This window comes from Sinohyriopsis cumingii, chromosome 1 (genome assembly GCF_028554795.1).
Source record: "Sinohyriopsis cumingii isolate HCF-2022 chromosome 1, ASM2855479v2, whole genome shotgun sequence".
In the NCBI taxonomy this organism is placed as follows: domain Eukaryota; kingdom Metazoa; phylum Mollusca; class Bivalvia; order Unionida; family Unionidae; genus Sinohyriopsis; species Sinohyriopsis cumingii.
Window position 1 is genome coordinate 172,764,556 of NC_142961.1, and position 19,449 is coordinate 172,784,004.

At 36.0% G+C, this 19,449-nt stretch overlaps 1 protein-coding gene across 1 annotated transcript in view; it reads right to left on the bottom strand.

The window, feature by feature from the left end:
- Positions 1 to 19,449, bottom strand: part of LOC149808394 (kinetochore-associated protein 1-like) — a 221,977-nt gene that overhangs the window by 103,472 nt on the left and 99,056 nt on the right. The window contains exons 30-36 of the mRNA XM_089976616.1: positions 15,838 to 15,913; positions 11,875 to 11,939; positions 7,414 to 7,527; positions 5,439 to 5,464; positions 4,851 to 4,952; positions 3,021 to 3,205; positions 836 to 933 (exon numbers count right to left, since the gene is read on the bottom strand). Coding sequence (XP_089832742.1) covers positions 836 to 933; positions 3,021 to 3,205; positions 4,851 to 4,952; positions 5,439 to 5,464; positions 7,414 to 7,527; positions 11,875 to 11,939; positions 15,838 to 15,913 — 666 coding nt within the window. The remainder of the gene's footprint in view (positions 1 to 835; positions 934 to 3,020; positions 3,206 to 4,850; positions 4,953 to 5,438; positions 5,465 to 7,413; positions 7,528 to 11,874; positions 11,940 to 15,837; positions 15,914 to 19,449) is intronic.

The window sequence follows — 19,449 nt, forward strand, 5'->3', positions numbered from 1 at the left end:
ATGTCATCATGAATATCACATGTCGATATGACTATTCCATGTCATCATGAATATCACATGTCAATATGACTATTCCATGTCATCATGAATATCCCATGTCAATATGACTATTCCATGTCAATGTGACTATCTCATGTCAATACGACTATCCCATGTCAATGTGACTATTCCATGTCAATATGAATATCCCATGTCAATATCACTATCAAATGTCAATATGACTATCCCTAGTCAATATGAATATCCCATGTCAATATGACTATCACATGTCAATATGACTATTCCATGTCAATATGAATATACCATGTCAATATGACTATCACATGTCAATATGACTATTCCATGTCAATGTGACTATTCCATGTCAATATGAATATACCATGTCAATATCACTATCAAATGTCAATATGACTATCCCATGTCAATATGAATATACCATGTCAATATGACTATCCAATGTCAATGTGAATATTCCATGTCAATGTGACTAGTCCATGCTAAAGTGACTATCTCATGTCAATATGAATATCCCATGTCAATGTGACTATCCCATGTAAATGTGACTATCCCATGTAAATGTGAATATCCAATGTGAATATGAATATCCAATGTCAATGTGAATATTCCATGTCAAGTATGAAGTAGCAATAACAAGTCTAATGGTATAAGTTCATCTGGTGTTTGCCCAGCTAATAAACAAGTTTTAAACAAAAATTTGATTGAGTACACCAAAAAAATGTTTTGGCTCAAAGTTTAGGAAATTTGTAATAATTAAAACAAAAACAAAAAAAAAGCTAGAAAAAGAACCTGTAATATGAAAATAATATATTCTTACCTCTGTTTTTTGGTTCCATTCCCAACTTTCACACTGCTGACTCACAGACTGTAAGAGTGATGCTCCCTTACACAGCTCTATGTACCTTGGTAACATATCTGTTAAAATATCCAATCAATGTTCAAAAACTCTGAAAATGATCTTTATAAGAAGTTTTTAACTGATCTGGATCATCACTTCAGAAATCCTGACTGGAATTTACTTACAACAGGGACCTCCCACTTTGCCACAAAAACAAGAGGGGAGTTTGAACATGGCTTTTATGGCCTTAGCCTCAGAGTGTTGTTTGTCATGAACTTCTGAAAGTATCACATGAGTTATTTTTTGAAGGTTTTTTATTTATTACTGCACAAATAGATGTGAAATAGTATAAGTAAAAATCTGTAATGAATCAGCATACCACTACCATATTGTGTGTCATTTGATCCATCCAATGTTATCCAGTACTAGTTACTGCTGTATTTATTATCTATGGAAAATACATAATAAACTAAAATGTACAATTTTATCCAGTTTTAGTATTTTGCATCTCCTCAGAACAAATTCAGACATTTTGGGAAATATTCAAGGAGTATTTCTTCAAAAATTCAAAAACTTTAAAGGATAAAACCATCTGTAAAAACAATCCAAGGAGTTTTAGATGGAATCCCTCAAATTCAGACACACAACCCAACAAAGATCGTCCCAGTAAAAAAGTCAATATTCTTCCACAAATTAGACCAATATTCAGCAAGGTGTAACAAAATATCATGTTCTGATAATGCCAATTTAGAAAACATCCACTTGGAAAGACTGTTGTTGTTGTTGTTGTTGTAGGGTTTAAGGCCATTTTTCAGCACACAATAGGCTATACATGGCGGCCAGTATTAATGGTGGAGGAAGAACCTGGGAAATCCCTGGAAAGAACCACCAACACTCGAGAAGCAACTGGCAAGCTTTCTCACGTACCCACATTGGCCGAATCCGAGACTCGAACCTACGCAGACATAGGTGAGATGGCAGTGATCCATAATGGAGAGCGCTTTAGACCACTCAAGGCCCCTTGGGAAGACTGAAGTGGTCTTGTGCAGTGAAGACAGAACTTGCACCCTGGGAGCATATCTGGTCACCTTTGTGACTGATGATACACCATTTAAATTACTGGGAAGAAAACTAAAATTACCAAACAAATTCTGATGTAAAGACTGTGGTCTTGCTTTTAATTTATGGCATTCTTCCAAAATTAATCCCTTATCATAAGTCCAGCTCCCAACGATAAGCATTTGACATAACTGTCAATTAAAAACACAGATAAGACTTGGTAACAAAAGTATCGCTGCTATTTAGTAAAACTGTATTACTATCCTTTTTGTAAAACCCTCTTTCACTGGTCAAATACTTGATCGTTTTTATCTGAAATTAATAGGTGTCTCCCTTGTCTAAAATGCAAGCCAGTCACAAAATTTGGTCAAGGTAAATGAGCCAAAAATAATTTATTTTGTGGAAACTATTCTTCTTCTATCAGTCTTAGTCACCTTGACCCATGACCTATTAGCCCCCAACTCAATGGTGCTTTTGTTCTTCAAAAGCAAGACAAAAAGTTTGGGAATGTTTTTTTTGTTGCATAAGACACGAGTTATTTTGTGGAAACCATTTTTCTTGCTGCAGTCCCTCTGACTGTTTAATCCAAAAATCAATAGGTGTCTTGCCTGTCTTAAATGCAAGCCATCCACAAACTTTGATCAAAGTATATGATAAAGAACCCATTTTATTTTTATATAGTCATTCTGACAATCACCTTTCAATTTCTGACCCCAAAATCAACAGGTTTATCTCTCATCTCAAATGCAAGCAATTTTCAAAGTTTGGTCAAGGTATCTGGTATACATGAAGTTATTGTGCGGAAAGAATTTTCCTCCTTTCATTCCCTGTGACCTGACCTTTGATCTACTGAGCCCAAAATCTGTAGGTCTCTTACTTACCCAAATGCAAGCTACTTACAAAATTTGGTAAACTTAAGTTATTGCGCAGAAATATGATTGGGAACAGACGAATGGACAGACAGCATCATACCATGATAAATTCCATATTATGTCAGGTGTGTTATAGTCTGTTGAAGATGCAAAAAAGATCTAAATGAATCAGAAGGACAAATTAAATATATCTCCTTTATTGATGCTTTGATTAGAGATGACCACTCCATTACCTGGTTGGCAGACAGTCACAGCTTGACAGGCCAGTCTGTATGTTATGTCTGGCAGGTGACGCATCTGACTGAGGTCCACTTCCTCTGCCTCTGTGTCCTCAGGATTTGCCTGAAGCTGAAGGAATGTCTGCACTACCTCATACAGGATCTCTGCTGTCTCTGACGGACTTGATTCAAACAACTTCCTAGAGTAAAAATCACAAATGTTATGAGAGACTGCATTAAAGATTACATGAGAAAGCTGCAACGCAAAATTAGGAGATTACTGAACCTAATAAATGCCAGTTATAGCTTGCTTTTGGTATGTATATACTGGAGTCTTAAACAGCTTTCTTTACACCTGCTGGTCAGTAGTAGTGCCCTCCAAGATGAATGCATGTCAAGTTTGATATAAAAATGCCCATGGTCAGTAGTAGTGCCCTCCAAGATGAATACATGTAAGTTTGATCAAAAATGCCGATGGTCAGAAATATTGCTCTCCAAGATGAATAGACATCAAGTTTGATTAAAAATGCCCATGGTCAGAAGTAGTGCCCTCCAAGATGAATACATGTCAAGTTTAATATAAAAATGCCCATGGTCAGTAGTAGTGCCCTCCAAGATGAATAGACGTCAAGTTTGATAACAAATGCCCATGGTTAGAAGTAGTGCCCTACAAAATGAATACATGTCAAGTTTGATACAAAAATGCCCTTGGTCAGTAGTAGCATTCTCCAAGATGAATACACATCATATTTCATGACTATACATACAAAAATGCCCATGGTCAGTAGTAGTGCCCTCCAAGATGAATACACGTCAAGTTTGATACAAAAATGCCGATGGTCAGAAATATTGCTCTCCAAGATGAATAGACATCAAGTTTGATTAAAAATGCCCATGGTCAGAAGTAGTGCCCTCCAAGATGAATACATGTCAAGTTTGATATAAAAATGCCCATGGTCAGTAGTAGTGCCCTCCAAGATGAATAGACGTCAAGTTTGATAACAAATGCCCATGGTTAGAAGTAGTGCCCTACAAAATGAATACATGTCAAGTTTGATACAAAAATGCCCTTGGTCAGTAGTAGCATTCTCCAAGATGAATACACATCATATTTCATGACTATACATACAAAAACGCCCATGGTCAGTAGTAGTGCCCTCCAAGATGAATACACGTCAAGTTTGATAAAAAAAATGCCCATGGTCAGAAATAGTGCCCTACAAAATGAATACATGTCAAGTTTGATACAAAAATGCAAAAGGTCAGTAGTAGCGTTCTCCAAGATGAATCCACATCATATTTCATGACTATACATACAAAAATGCCCATGCTAAATGTGCTCTCTCCAATCATTCTAAAGTTTAGAAGTGGAAACAGAAAATATGACTTTATGCTTACAAGTCTAAAATGAACAATTGCAAGAAGTTAAAAACAACATCAACCTAGATATCATTAATATCATTCTCAGCATCTTTATTTTACAGTGCATACTTATCCAATCCTTTAAATTAATTCAATCACCAAAAGACCTTCCAAGGTCATTACAGTACTCAATTATCAACCACCAATGGAAACATTTAAACCTTCCAAAGTCATTACAGTACTACATTATCAACCATCACTAGAACATTTGTAAACCTTCAAAGCTCAATACAGTACTAAATTAACAACCATCACTAGAACATATGTAAACCTTCCAAGGTCATTAAAGTATGATATTATCTACCAGCACTAGAACATTTGTAAACCTTCCAAGGTCATTACAGTACTACTTTTTATCAACCATCACACAACATTTGTAAACCTTTCAAGGTCATTACAATACAACATTATCAAAGTTCATACCTGCAGATACTGACAGCCATGGAAATATTTCTGGCATTGGCTGCCTGGATGGCCATCTGACCCTGAAGTGTAGCATGGGGAATCTGTAGGATATCAGCCAATCTGAAACACAGAGAAGGGTGTTTGTGTGTGTGTCTGTATATATATATATATATATATATATATATATATATATATATATATATATATATATATATATATATATGGAGAGAGAGAGAGAGAGAGAGAGAGAGATTCCAGTTGGTGGCATGTTGTAACTCCTCCAAACAAACTCAATAAAAGTGATTTTGACATTTTAGTAATATTACCAAAATTAATACAGTATTACATTTACACAACCTCGTGGCAATGTTCATGCATGTTACAGCTCAAGTTGCATTAAAAACCATAACCAAGAAACAAAGCCCTTAATAATTTGAAGTTATTTTAAATGAAAATCACTGATTTTTATGAAACATATATATATCAGTCAAAATACATTTACAACTTACACTTTCATAACATATTCAAATCAAGATAGTTAGAACATTAAGAATCATTGCTAGAATATTCCAACTACAAATGCTTTGATGGAATTAATATACAGACCTATATGCCTTTGCATAGCTCCTTTTCTGTAAGAAAAAAAAAGAAATTATTTTCAAGTTTAGCTAGATCTGTGTTTGTAAAACACATATTCCACTGCAGTCCAAAAAGTCCAAGTCTAATGTTTTTTTTAAAAAACTAGACATATTGCCCCAGTGACACAAAAATCTTTTCTGTCCAATTGTATTTACTAGGTTTTCACAACAAAAAGTAGTATAATCAAAAATTACGTAGCACACAAGTAGTTATTATAAACATTATTTACCATACATATATATTTAAAGATAAAATTAAATATGAACATTAATTTCATACAGATATATTTATACATAAGACTTAAATATGAACATGAAAGCAAGCCAGTAGCTTTCCATGTGTTGGTGGTTCTTTCCGGGGGTTTTCAAGGTTCTTCCTCCACCATTTATATGAATAGTCATCAATATGGAAACTCCACCATTCAAATGAATGGTCATTGATATGGAAACTCCACCAATCAAATGAATGGTCATTGATATGGAAACTCCACCATTCAAATGAATGGTCATTGATACGGAAACTCCACCAATCAAATGAACAGTCATTGATATGGAAACTCCACCATTCAAATAAACGATCATTGATATGGGAACTCCACCATTCAAATCAACGTTCATTATTATGGGAATGCACAGTCTTTAATATAGAAATTCCACCAATCAAATGAACTGTCATTAATATGGAAACTCTACCATTGAAATGTACAGTCATTAATATATGGAAACTCTACATTCAAATATACAGTCATTAATATGGAAATTCTACTATTCAAATCAATGTTCATTATTATGGAAACTCTACCATTCAAATGAACAGTCATTATTGTGGAAATTCCAAAAATCAAATGAACGGAATATGGAAACTCTACCTTTCAGTGTATGATCATTAACACAGAAACACTACTATTCAATGGTACTAACAGCTGCCTTGCTTGGCACTCAGCATTAAGAGGTTAGTGTTAGGACTACTTGGTCTGGTGTAAAGATAATGTGACTGGATGGGCCATGATCTTACGTCTGCAGCATGATGCCCAAGTGCATGACATCACCAGAAACTGTCATACTGCAGACATAATAGATATACTATTATCTTCACTGACTTGTGTATTCAGCATGAAAAGTCTTGATTAACATGACACAGAACGCAGGATTGCCAGCAATATAGGGAGGTTTTTGTGAGCCTTTTCAGACACAATACAATGTTATTTTGCCCACCCACCCAACAAATTTTGCTGTGCTAAGAGAGATAAAGGTACAGCCTGGAGAAATAAAAAACCATTACTCCATGGCATGAAAGAGTAGATTTTCAGTCCATGAAAACAGTATAATAAGATAACAAGTATGACACAAATCTCTTAAACAGGCAACATTTATACTCAGTACTAAGTAAATCTTTTTTAGAAATTATAAAATAGAAATATTTGTGACCAAAAAACTGACCGAAACACATTTATATAAATAGGTCCAAGTAAGCTTAATAACAGAGTCCATCATGCAATAACACTGGTGTAGGATCAGTCCATCATGTAATAATAGCGGTGTAGAAACAGAGTTCATCATGTAATAATATTGGTGTAGGAACAGAGTCCATCCAGTAATAATAATCTAGGAAGAGAGTCCACCATGTAATAATAATGGTGTAGGATCAGTCCATCATGTAATAATACCGGTGTAGAAACAGAGTTCATCATGTAATAATACTGGTGTAGGCACAGAATCCATCCAGTAATAATAATGTAGGAACAGAGTCCACCATGTAATAATAATGGTGTAAGAACACAGTCCATCAAGTAATAATGTTATAGGAACACGGTCGAACAAGCAATAGAACTGGTATAGGTCTTCTACAGATATTTCTAATTTCCATATATCTGTGTGTTATGGTCTGTGTGTGTGTGTGTGTGTGTGTGTGTGTGTACACTGTGTGAAATCCATACACCTACCTGTTTGGTGGGTTCATCCCCTGGGAAAAAATTACTCATAAACTTGCTCACTGTGCTGATTCTGAAGTCTGGGTCGGAATACTCAAACAGGCTGGGGTACAAGTCAAACTCCACCTAAAATAAGGAAGCTTGAAATCATACTAAGTCACAAATATAGGAACACACCAACGAAAGACACCTATTTTTTACAACATAATTAAGTCACTGAGCTTTATTTATTTCAGCAACGTTTGAAGTGTTTAGATTCAGATGGTCAAAATGGTATAAAAAGCAATTCCTGTACTTTTCCATCCTTCAATATAGTGAGATTCAGGATGTATACCATCATCAATTCATTTGGAAATTTGTCCATTTTAACACATTATTGGCTATGTCAAGCTGAGGAAATGACAGCGAAGTGCCTAAGGGCAAAGTGAGGCAGTTGACACAGAAAAGTATGAAACCCATGACCCTTGGGTTATGAGTCAGATTTTGCATTTTTTTAATTAAAAAATGGTAACTCTTGAGTATAGGACACTATGACCTATATTGATGTCCCTTTCATTTAAAACAAATTAGACTCAGAAACATTCCAATGAATAACATTTCTAACAAAACCAATCCTAGTATCCATAACTTCAACAGTCACCTGCTAAAAACATCTACCTGTGTGTCAACAAATTTTGAAAACGTCTACATGGACAGCAGATTACTTAATTTGAGAAATGTCCTATTACATATAGACTTCACTGACATAAAAGGGCACTCAGATGTCCTATTACATATAGAATTCACCGACATAAAAGGGCACGCAGTCAGATGTCCTATTATATATAGAATTCACTGACATAAAAGAACACTCAGATGCCCTATTACATATAGAATTCATCGACATAATAGGGTACTCAGATGTCCTATTATGTATAGAATCCACCCACATAAAAGGGTACTCAGATGTCCTATTATGTATAAAATTCACCCACATAATAGGGTACTCAGATGTCCTATTATGTATAGAATTCACTGACATAAAAGGGCACTCAGATGTCCTATTATGTATAGAATCCACCCACATAATAGGGTACTCAGATGTCCTATTATATATAGAATTCACCCACATAAAAAGGCACTCAGATGTCCTATTACTTACAGAATTCACCGACATAAAAGGACACTCAGATGTCCTATTATAAATAGAATTCACCGAATAAAAGGGCACTCAGAGGTCCTATTATGTATATAATTCACCAACATAAAAGGGCACTCAGATGTCCTATTATGTATAGAATTCACTGACATAAAAGGGCACTCAGATGTCCTATTATGTATAGAATTCACTGACATAAAAGGGCACTCAGATGTCCTATTATGTATAGAATTCACTGACATAAAAGGGCACTCAGATGTCCTATTATGTATAGAATCCACCCACATAATAGGGTACTCAGATGTCCTATTATATATAGAATTCACCCACATAAAAGGCCACTCAGATGTCCTATTACTTACAGAATTCACCGACATAAAAGGACACTCATATGTCCTATTATATATAGAATTCACCGAATAAAAGGGCACTCAGAGGTCCTATTATGTATAGAATTCACCGACATAAAAGGGCACTCAGATGTCCTATTATGTATAGATTTCACCGACATAAAAGGGCACTCAGATGTCCTATTATGTATAGATTTCACCGACATAAAAGGGCACTCAGATGTCCTGTTATGTATATAATTCACTGACATAATAGGGTGCTCAGATGTCCTATTATGTATAGATTTCACCGACATAAAAGGGCACTCAGATGTCCTATTACATACAGAATTCACCGACATAAAAGGACACTCAGATGTCCTATTATGTATAGAATTCACCGAATAAAACAGCACTCAGAGGTCCTATTATGTATAGAATTCACCGACATAAAAGGGCACTCAGATGTCCTATTATATATAGATTTCACCAACATAAAATGGCACACAGTCAGATGTCCTATTATATATATAGAATTCACTGACATAAAAGAACATTCAGATGTCCTATTCCATATAGAATCCACCCACATAATAGGGTACTCAGATGTCCTATTACATATAGAATCCACCCACATAAAAGGACACTCAGATGTCCTATTACATATATAATTCACCCACATAATAGGGTACTCAGATGTCCTATTATGTATAGAATCCACCCACATAAAAGGGCACCCAGATGTCCTATTATGCATAGAATTCACCAAATAAAAAGGCACTCAGATGTCCTATTATATATAGAATCCACCCACATAATAGGGTACTCAGATGTCCTATTACATATAGAATCCACCCACATAAAAGGGCACTCAGATGTCCTATTACATATATAATTCACCCACATAATAGGGTACTCAGATGTCCTATTATGTATAGAATCCACCCACATAATAGGGTACTCAGATGTCCTATTATATATAGATTTCACCGACATAAAATGGCACGCAGTCAGATGTCCCATTATATATAGAATTCACTGACATAAAAGAACACTCAGATGTCCTATTCCATATAGAATCCACCCACATAATAGGGTACTCAGATGTCCTATTATATATAGAATCCACCCACATAATAGGGTACTCAGATGTTCTATTACATACAGAATCCACCCACATAAAAGGGCACTCAGATGTCCTATTACATACAGAATCCACCCACATAATAGGGTACTCAGATGTCCTATTATGTATAGAATCCACCCACATAACAGGGTACTCAGATGTCCTATTACATATAGAATCCACCCACATAATAGGGTACTCAGATGTCCTATTATATATAGAATCCACCCACATAATAGGGTACTCAGATGTCCTATTATGTATAGAATTCACCGAATAAAAGGGCACTCAGAGGTCCTATTATGTATAGAATTCACTGACATAAAAGGGCACTCAGAGGTCCTATTATGTATAGAATCCACCCACATAATAGGGTACTCAGATGTCCTATTACATACAGAATTCACTGACATAAAAGGACACTCAGATGTCCTATTATATATAGAATTCATCGACATAATAGGGTACTCAGATGTCCTATTATGTATAGAATCCACCCACATAATAGGGTACTCAGATGTCCTATTACATACAGAATTCACTGACATAAAAGGACACTCAGATGTCCTATTATATATAGAATCCACCCACATAAAAGGGCACTCAGATGTCCAATTACATACAGAATTCACAGACATGAAAGGACACTCAGATGTCCTATTATGTATAGAATTCACCAACATAAAAGGGCACTCAGATGTCCTATTATGTATAGATTTCACCGACATAAAAGAGCACTCAGATGTCCTATTATATATAGAATCCACCCATATAACAGGACCCTCAGATGTCCAATTACATACAGAATTCACTGACATAAAAGGACACTCAGATGTCCTATTATATATAGAATCCACCCACATAAAAGGGCACTCAGATGTCCAATTACATACAGAATTCACAGACATAAAAGGGCACTCAGATGTCCTATTATGCATAGATTTCACCGACATAAAAGGACACTCAGATGTCCCATTATATATAGAATCCACCCACATAAAAGGGCACTCAGATGTCCAATTACATACAGAATTCACAGACATGAAAGGACACTCAGATGTCCTATTATGTATAGAATTCACTGACATAAAAGGGCACTCAGATGTCCTATTATGTATAGAATTCACCGACATAAAAGGACACTCAGATGTCCTATTATGTATAGAATTCACCGACATAAAAGGGCACTCAGATGTCCTATTATGCATAGAATTCACCGACATAAAAGGGCACTCAGATGTCCTATTATGTATAGATTTCACCGACATAAAAGGACACTCAGATGTCCTATTATATATAGAATTCACCGACATAAAAGGACACTCAGATGTCCTATTATGTATAGAATCCACCCACATAATAGGGTACTCAGATGTCCTATTATGTATAGAATTCACCGACATAAAAGGGCACTCAGATGTCCTATTATGTATAGAATTCACCGACATAAAAGGGCACTCAGATGTCCTATTATGTATAGATTTCACCAACATAAAAGGACACTCAGATGTCCTATTATGTACAGAATTCACCGACATAACAGGACCCTCAGTATTCCACATCATAATAAATATATCTGAATATATATAAAAAAATTGTTGGTGAATTTTAGAATGTTCATGTAGCTTTCTGCAAGATAATGATGGGCTAAATATACAACAAGATGGTGATTAGTTTTAACAGTGAAAAAAATTTGTTTTCAAATTCCATTTCCTTGATAATGTGGAAAAATGTTATGCATTTTAAAACAAATCTAACATAGTTTGCCCATGTCTTTTGTTCATACCATATTTACATCTTATCTGAAGACAGTAAAACATTTCTAAGTGTTGTATATATCTTACCTGAAGACAGTATTCTATGTGTTGCGTACATCTTACCTGAAGACAGTATACATTTCTAAGTGTTGTGTACATCTCTTGGAAATATTTCTTCTCCACTGGATCTGCAATTGTATATTTTAAGAAAAAGAATATTGATTTTCAGCACTCCATTCATTCTGCTGCTATGACAGTATTAAAGATCATAACAACTGCTGTGACAGTATTAATGATCATAACAACTGCTGTTACAATATTAATGATCATAACAACTGCTGTGACACTATTAATGATCATAACAACTGCTGTTACAATATTAATGATCATAACAACTGCTATGACAGTATTAATGATCATAACAACTGCTGTGACAGTATTAATGATCATAACAACTGCTGTGACAGTATTAATGATCATAACAACTGCTGTGACAGTATTAATGATCATAACAACTGCTGTAACTATTAATGATCATAACTGCTGTTACAATATTAATGAGCATAACAACTGCTGTGACAGCATTCATGATCATAACAACTGCTGTAACTATTAACGATCATAACAACTGCTGTTACAATATTAATGATCATAACAACTGTGACAGTATTAATAATCATAACAACTGCTGTGACAGTATTAATGATCATAACAACTGCAACAAGGACTCTATACACTCTGTATGGAACATACTCTTGTATAAGTCGAGTCTAAATGAAATAAACATTTATCCTGATCTGCCATCCCATAATGCACTGGCAAATCAAGGTCTATTATGTTTGTTCTACTGATTACTCCCCAAAACAACTGTAATGACCAGATCTGCTGACACATTATGCAACAATCTGTGCAGTTTGCATTTGGACTTTTGACTTATATACAAGTATATGCATTAAACCTGTGATAAAGGGGACCAAAACTTTACACCAGATTGATCCATAAGCCTGGATACACAGTGTGTAGAGCGGGGTAGATAGACTAAGTGCATTATTTTACTTGAACATGCCTTAAGGTAGATAGACTAGCAACATTTATTTTAGTTGAATCTGCCTTAAGGTAGTTAGAGTGATTGGATTTTTTAAGTTGAATCTGCCTTAAGGTAGGTAGAGTGTTTGGATTTTTTAAGTTGAATCTGCCTTAAGGTAGTTAGAGTGATTGGATTTTTTTACTTGAATCTGCCTTGAGTGATTGGATTTTTTAAGTTGAATCTGCCTTGAGGTTGGTAGAGTAATTGGATTTTTTAAGTTGAATCTGCCTTAAGGTAGTTAGAGTGATTGGATTTTTTAAGTTGAATCTGCCTTAAGGTAGTTAGAGTGATTGGATTTTTTAAGTTGAATCTGCCTTGAGGTTGGTAGAGTGATTGGATTTTTTAAGTTGAATCTGCCTTAAGGTAGTTAGAGTGATTGGATTATTTTAGTTGAATCTGCATTGAGGTTGGTAGAGTGACTAGATTTTTTAAGTTGAATCTGCCTTAAGGTAGTTAGAGTGATTGGATTTTTTAAGTTGAATCTGCCTTAAGGTAGGTAGGCTGGCTGCATTTTGTTATGTATATTTAATTTGTATTGATTGACTTTTGTTCATAATTGAGCATAGTAGCTTGGAGTACCTTTATAATGTCATTTTTTGTAAACAGCTTTACACATAGCTAACTTTTGTCCATGATTCTAGATTATAGTTTATGATAATTATTACTTGTCGGTAAACATGTTTACTTGGACTGGAGTTCAGGACATTTGGTTTTCCCCTTGGGTATTCCTGGTCTACCTGATTTTTGCCATGTTCTTACTAAAGTTTTAGTAATAGACCTGATCTTGTTTATAACTTAGAAATGAACTTTTGACCTCATCAAGGTCCTCTTATTGTGATTTAGGTTTTCATATTAAGGTTGTTACATCAGAATTATTTGATCCTATCTTAACATCTGAAGTGGAATCAGTCTTTTAGTTGTGTTTTTAATTTTAATCTGAGAGGATTTATTTATTTTACTTATTCATTGCAATAAAAAAAAGTGCTCATTTAGAGTTTCCAACAAAGTCACTATTTTGGGCTTTTTGTAAATTTATTTAGAGATATTTTGGATTATATCACCATGATACATCAAGACCATTAGCACACCAATTAGACTGAGTTTCCTCTGACCTTTGTCACTCCATTTTTGATCTTTGGACATTTATGTTGGGGTGTAGGGTCAGAGTCCATTCCCTATCGAAAAGTTGGAACTCACTGACACCATTTGGTATCAGTATGGGGTAGCCGCTTACTAGCTGGCACAGCAAACTTTTACGACCTTTCATCGAGATATACATGCATGAAATTGATAGGAATATGATTTATTTTCTCAAAAATTGTGTTCATAGCATTCGATATGTCTTTAATCCACTGACAGACAAGAAGTACATCGTTGCTGAAATAAGATCTGGATCTGGCCATTTGCATTCCTAGTCATGTGACTACACAACTCTCGCAACCTACAACCTCTGATTGTGTGACTAGTAAGCAGCTGCCATCTTTTGATGTGACTAGTGTGACTATAAAGGACCAATCTAATAAATACCCCAGTTAATGGTATGGATCAGGAATAAAAGCAGACATGAAATCAAATATGGAAAATTTAATAGGCAGCACAATTACTATCAATCAAACTACTTTAAAATGCAGAGAAGATTTTATATTAATATAAATTATCAACAGAAGAAACTGAAGCCAGACAATATGCAGAGACAGCGTATTGAAATCCAAATAGTGAATTTGAATGGCTGGTCTGAGGTTGAAGTTGATGATGAATGTAGATAGTTCTGATCAAACCAAAGAGTACCATGAATAGCTTATTATATGCCCACCTCGGGTTTAGTAGTCCTTCATGTAATAACTGAAATTCTGTCACAGAAACCATCTTTTTCTTTCTAAGTCATAGTGACCTTAACCTTTGATTCCAAAATCAATTGAGTTCTACCTTATACAAAGTATAAGCTATCCATAAATGTACATGAGGGAGAATTAAAGTTACTGTGCAGAAACCTTTTTTGATTGTTCTGAGTGATCTTGATCTTTGACCTTTTGAGAATGAAAGCAATAGGGTTTTTCCTTGCCCAAGTACAAGCTATCCACAACACTTGGTAACTATGCAAGCTATGCTGAACAATTGTAAATGTAGTGGAGGACTCAAGTATTACACACAAACCATTTACTTTTTCTCAATGACAGTTACCTTGATCGCTAGAAACCAAAATCACAGGGAATCTTTCTTATCAAAAGTACAAGCCAGTCACAAACTTTAGTATGGCGGACATCAAAGGTTGGGAGATAGATCTAAAGTTATGGTACAGAAGTCAACTTGGTAACAGATGGACACACTAAAAGACATCATAAACATCATATTCTCTGCCATTTCGGTGTATAAAAATAATAATTTTGGTAAAATTTGAAAAAGCCACTAAATGTTTTAAGTGGATCATCCTATGGCACTGCATCTACTCATCCCCTGAAACAACATACCAAGAATAATCACCAATCCTAAATTGGTATAGACTGAGTTCTAGTTACACTGCTTAACACTGTATCAAATACAATCACCAATCCTAAATTGGTCTTGACTCAATTCTAGTTACACTGCTAAACACTGTATCAAATACAATCACCAATCCTAAATTGGTGTAGACTCGATCCTAGTTACACTGCTAAACACTGTATCAAATACAATCACCAATCCTAAATTGGTGTAGACTCGATTCTAGTTACACTGCTAAACACTGTATCAAATACAATCACCAATCCTAAATTGGTGTAGACTCGATTCTAGTTACACTGCTAAACACTGTATCAAATACAATCACCAATCCTAAACTCGTGTAGACTGAGTTCAGGCTACACTGACAAAGAAATGGACATAACAGATCACAATATATTCACAAAACAGCTGATATAAATGAACTATATTTATTAAGAATTTTTAATTTGTGAAACTAATTCAGAATGTTACTAAGAGAATTTTTAATACAAGGTGCTTCATTCATTTTGGAGGCTTACCTTTAGTCATGTTCAGGAGATGCTTGGCAGTATACATAGCAGCCTCAGCAAACAGCTGCTTCTCTCTGTGAAATTTCTGAAAAATTGTGACAATATACAGATGTAGGGAATTATGGTACATTCTTTTATTTCCAGCATCACACACTGAACAACTATTTTCATATAAAGCAAAATTTTGAGCAAGTTATGATTTTCTGAGAATATTTACCAAATCACATTGTGTTAGGAATATTTGTCCTTTACCTCCCCTTGCCACTGCCAGGTGTCACTAGGTTTTAGCTGAGTAATATACTAACAAGGATGCTCGTGTGGCAGGGCTTTTAAGTAATGTGACTGGGTAAGTATTCTCTGAGACACAAATTGCTTAAAGATTTGCTTCAAATGCTTCCCCAATCACATTATGTTAAGAGAATAGGTAATAGGAGGAGGGAATGCTGAGCATCCAACCTCTACTTTGGGTATCTTTCTTTGGAATGATATCTTGATTTCCCATGCAAACAATAACCTGTTCTCCTAATAACATATGCCTAGGGTCACTTGACCTGTGACCCCTACATATAGTTAAGATGATAATTATCAAAATCTTCTTAACAAAAAATTCCGGCTAGCATGGTATGTGGGAAAGCCTGCCAGCAGCTTCTCGTGGGTCAGTGGTTCTTCCCTGGGTTTTCCAGGTTTCTTCCTCCACCAGTTATACTGGCTGCCATGTATAGCCTATCTCGATCTAAAATATGGCCTTAAACCTTAAAAAACAACAACAACCAACAAAAAATTCACTGGTAAATCCAACAAAGCTGACAGACCATGTTGATTGTTTTAATTGGGTCTGGTAGTCATCTGGGCTGCTGCCACCAGAACTACCAGATCTAAGATTTGCCTCTGCTAAATCTCCACAATAAAAACTCATACAGGCAAAAAGTAAATTGGTAAAAAAAAGCATAATGATGATGCCTAAAGCATAATTGGATAAAATAGCATATATTGGAAGAACAGTGACGGTGTGGTTGTATTATGCATGGGATCCAATGGCATATATGGGAAGAACAGTGACGACGTGGTTGTATTATGCATGGGATCCAATGGCATACATGGGAAGGCCAGCGACGGCGTGGTTGTATTATGCATGGGATCCAATGGCATATATGGGAAGGCCAGCGACGGCATGATTGTATTATGCTTGGGATCCAATGGCATATATGGGAAGGCCAGCGACGGTGTGGTTGTATTATGCATGGGATCCAATGGCATATATGGGAAGGCCAGTGACGGTGTGGTTGTATTATGTGTGGGATCCAATGGCATATATGGGAAGGCCAGTGACGGTGTGGTTGTATTATGCATGGGATCCAATGGTATATATGGGAAAGCCAGCAATGTCGTGGTTGTATTATGCATGGGATCCAATGGCATATATGGGAAGGCCAGCAACGGCGTGGCTGTATTATGCTTGGGATCCAATGGCATATATGAGAAGGCCAGCGACGGTGTGGTTGTATTATGCATGGGATCCAATGGCATATATGGGAAGGCCAGTGACGGTGTGGTTGTATTATGCATGGGATCCAATGGCATATATGGGAAGGCCAGTGACGGTGTGGTTGTATTATGCATGGGATCCAATGGCATATATGGGAAGGTGAGCGACGGCGTGATTGTATTATACATGGGATCCAATGGCATATATGGGAAGGCCAGCGACGGTGTGGTTGTATTATGCATGGGATCCAACGGCATATATGGGAAGGCCAGCGACAGCGTGGTTGTATTATGCATGGGATCCAATGGCATATATTGGAAGGCCAGCAATGTCGTGGTTGTATTATGCATGGGATCCAATGGCATATATGGGAAGGCCAGCGACGGCGTGGTTGTATTATGCATGGGATCCAATGGCATCTATTGGAAGGCCAGCAATGGCGTGGTTTTATTATGCATGGGATCTAATGGCATATTTGGGAAGGCCAGCGATGGTGTGGTTGTATTATGCATGGGATCCAATGGCATATATGGGAAGGCCAGCGACGGCATGGTTGTATTATGCATGGGATCCAATGGCATACATGGGAAGGCCAGCGACGGCGTGGTTGTATAATGCATGAGATCCAATGGCATATATGGGAAGGCCAGTGACGGCGTGGTTGTATTATGCATGGGATCCAATGGCATATACGGGAAGGCCAGCAACGGTGTGGAATCCAATATATCCGATACAAACCCCATGTGTCCTGACTTACAGGCTTGAAGGCTATGCTTGGACATGGGGGGAAACTTATGCACAGTGGGCTGCCTAAAATTGGGGAATATTCCCCCAACAAGTTGGAAAAAGGTGTGGAAGTAAACAAGGAAAATAGAGATAGTATTTAGTTTCATGTCAGAAACTGCATCAACATCTCCTGGACCTGGCAACACATCTGATCATAGCGGATGGTTGTACCCTTTCCACATGATCCTCCTCCCCTGCTGCTGATGTTACAGTGGATGAAGGCTGCTGAACTTCTGGTGGTGTCCCCCACAAGACTTTTAATGATGGTTAACTAGAGATTTATACTGAGGATATCAATGTTATCTTTCCTCAACTTATTTCATCTTTCCTTCCCATTAGCTGCCTTCTGGACTACTATAGTCCACCATTCCTCTGAACATGCATACATATGCACATGGAATTGATGATGTACATTTAGTACATACAATACACAAGTAATGGTTGTCTTAATTGACTTGAACTTTTGCATTTTATGCATTTGGAAGATATTCTCACTGAAACGACTCAAAAAGAGAAAAACAAAGCATAAATGACTTATTCATTAGATTACTAATTCGCTATTATCACTCCCATTATGAATGGAAAAGGTGAAAAAAATCAGTGTTGCATCTGAGATGCCCTCTAGAGAATGCTTTGAACTTACACAGAGATGCATTTCATGAAAACTTTCTATCAAAACAACACAAGATAAGAAAAAACAAGGCATAAATTAGTAACGTAGTATGTCATTAAATTGCTAGTACCATCTCTGTCTCTAACAGATTAAGCGAAAAGAGTCAATGTTGTTTAACTGTGACACCATGAGATCAATGATAGTGTGGTATAACATGATCATAAAGAGATGAAGTCCACAAAAGTGACAAAATCACTCAAATGTGGAAGAAATTGTAAAAATAATTTTTTACAACCTTGCAGTTGAATGACTATTGCACACAATAAATGCAAAAGGAACATCAGAGTGGTCCAGCTCAAAAAAAGACTTGGATTGTCAGAGGTAAACTGTGAAATGTTATCAGTACAGCATTGAAGCTAAAAATTGGCAATACAGGGTGCTGACAAGGGGAGATAATGGGCAAGAGTTACTGCACTTTGTCTATATGAGCTAGACAGAAAAAGATGTTTTTGATCTTTTAGTAGGGCTAGATTCACAAGGTAGCAGTCTAATATTCCTAATGTAATGTGTTACTTGTTTAGGCTCTCATAAACAGTGACAAGAAAAAAGTGAAGACAACAAGCTTTGTTAAATTTAACAAATAATTTATTTCCCTGGAAAAACAAGGTAAAAATGAGGAAAAGAACTTACGGTTTTAAGAATCAAATCCAAAAATAATCCAAGAATAAAAAATTAG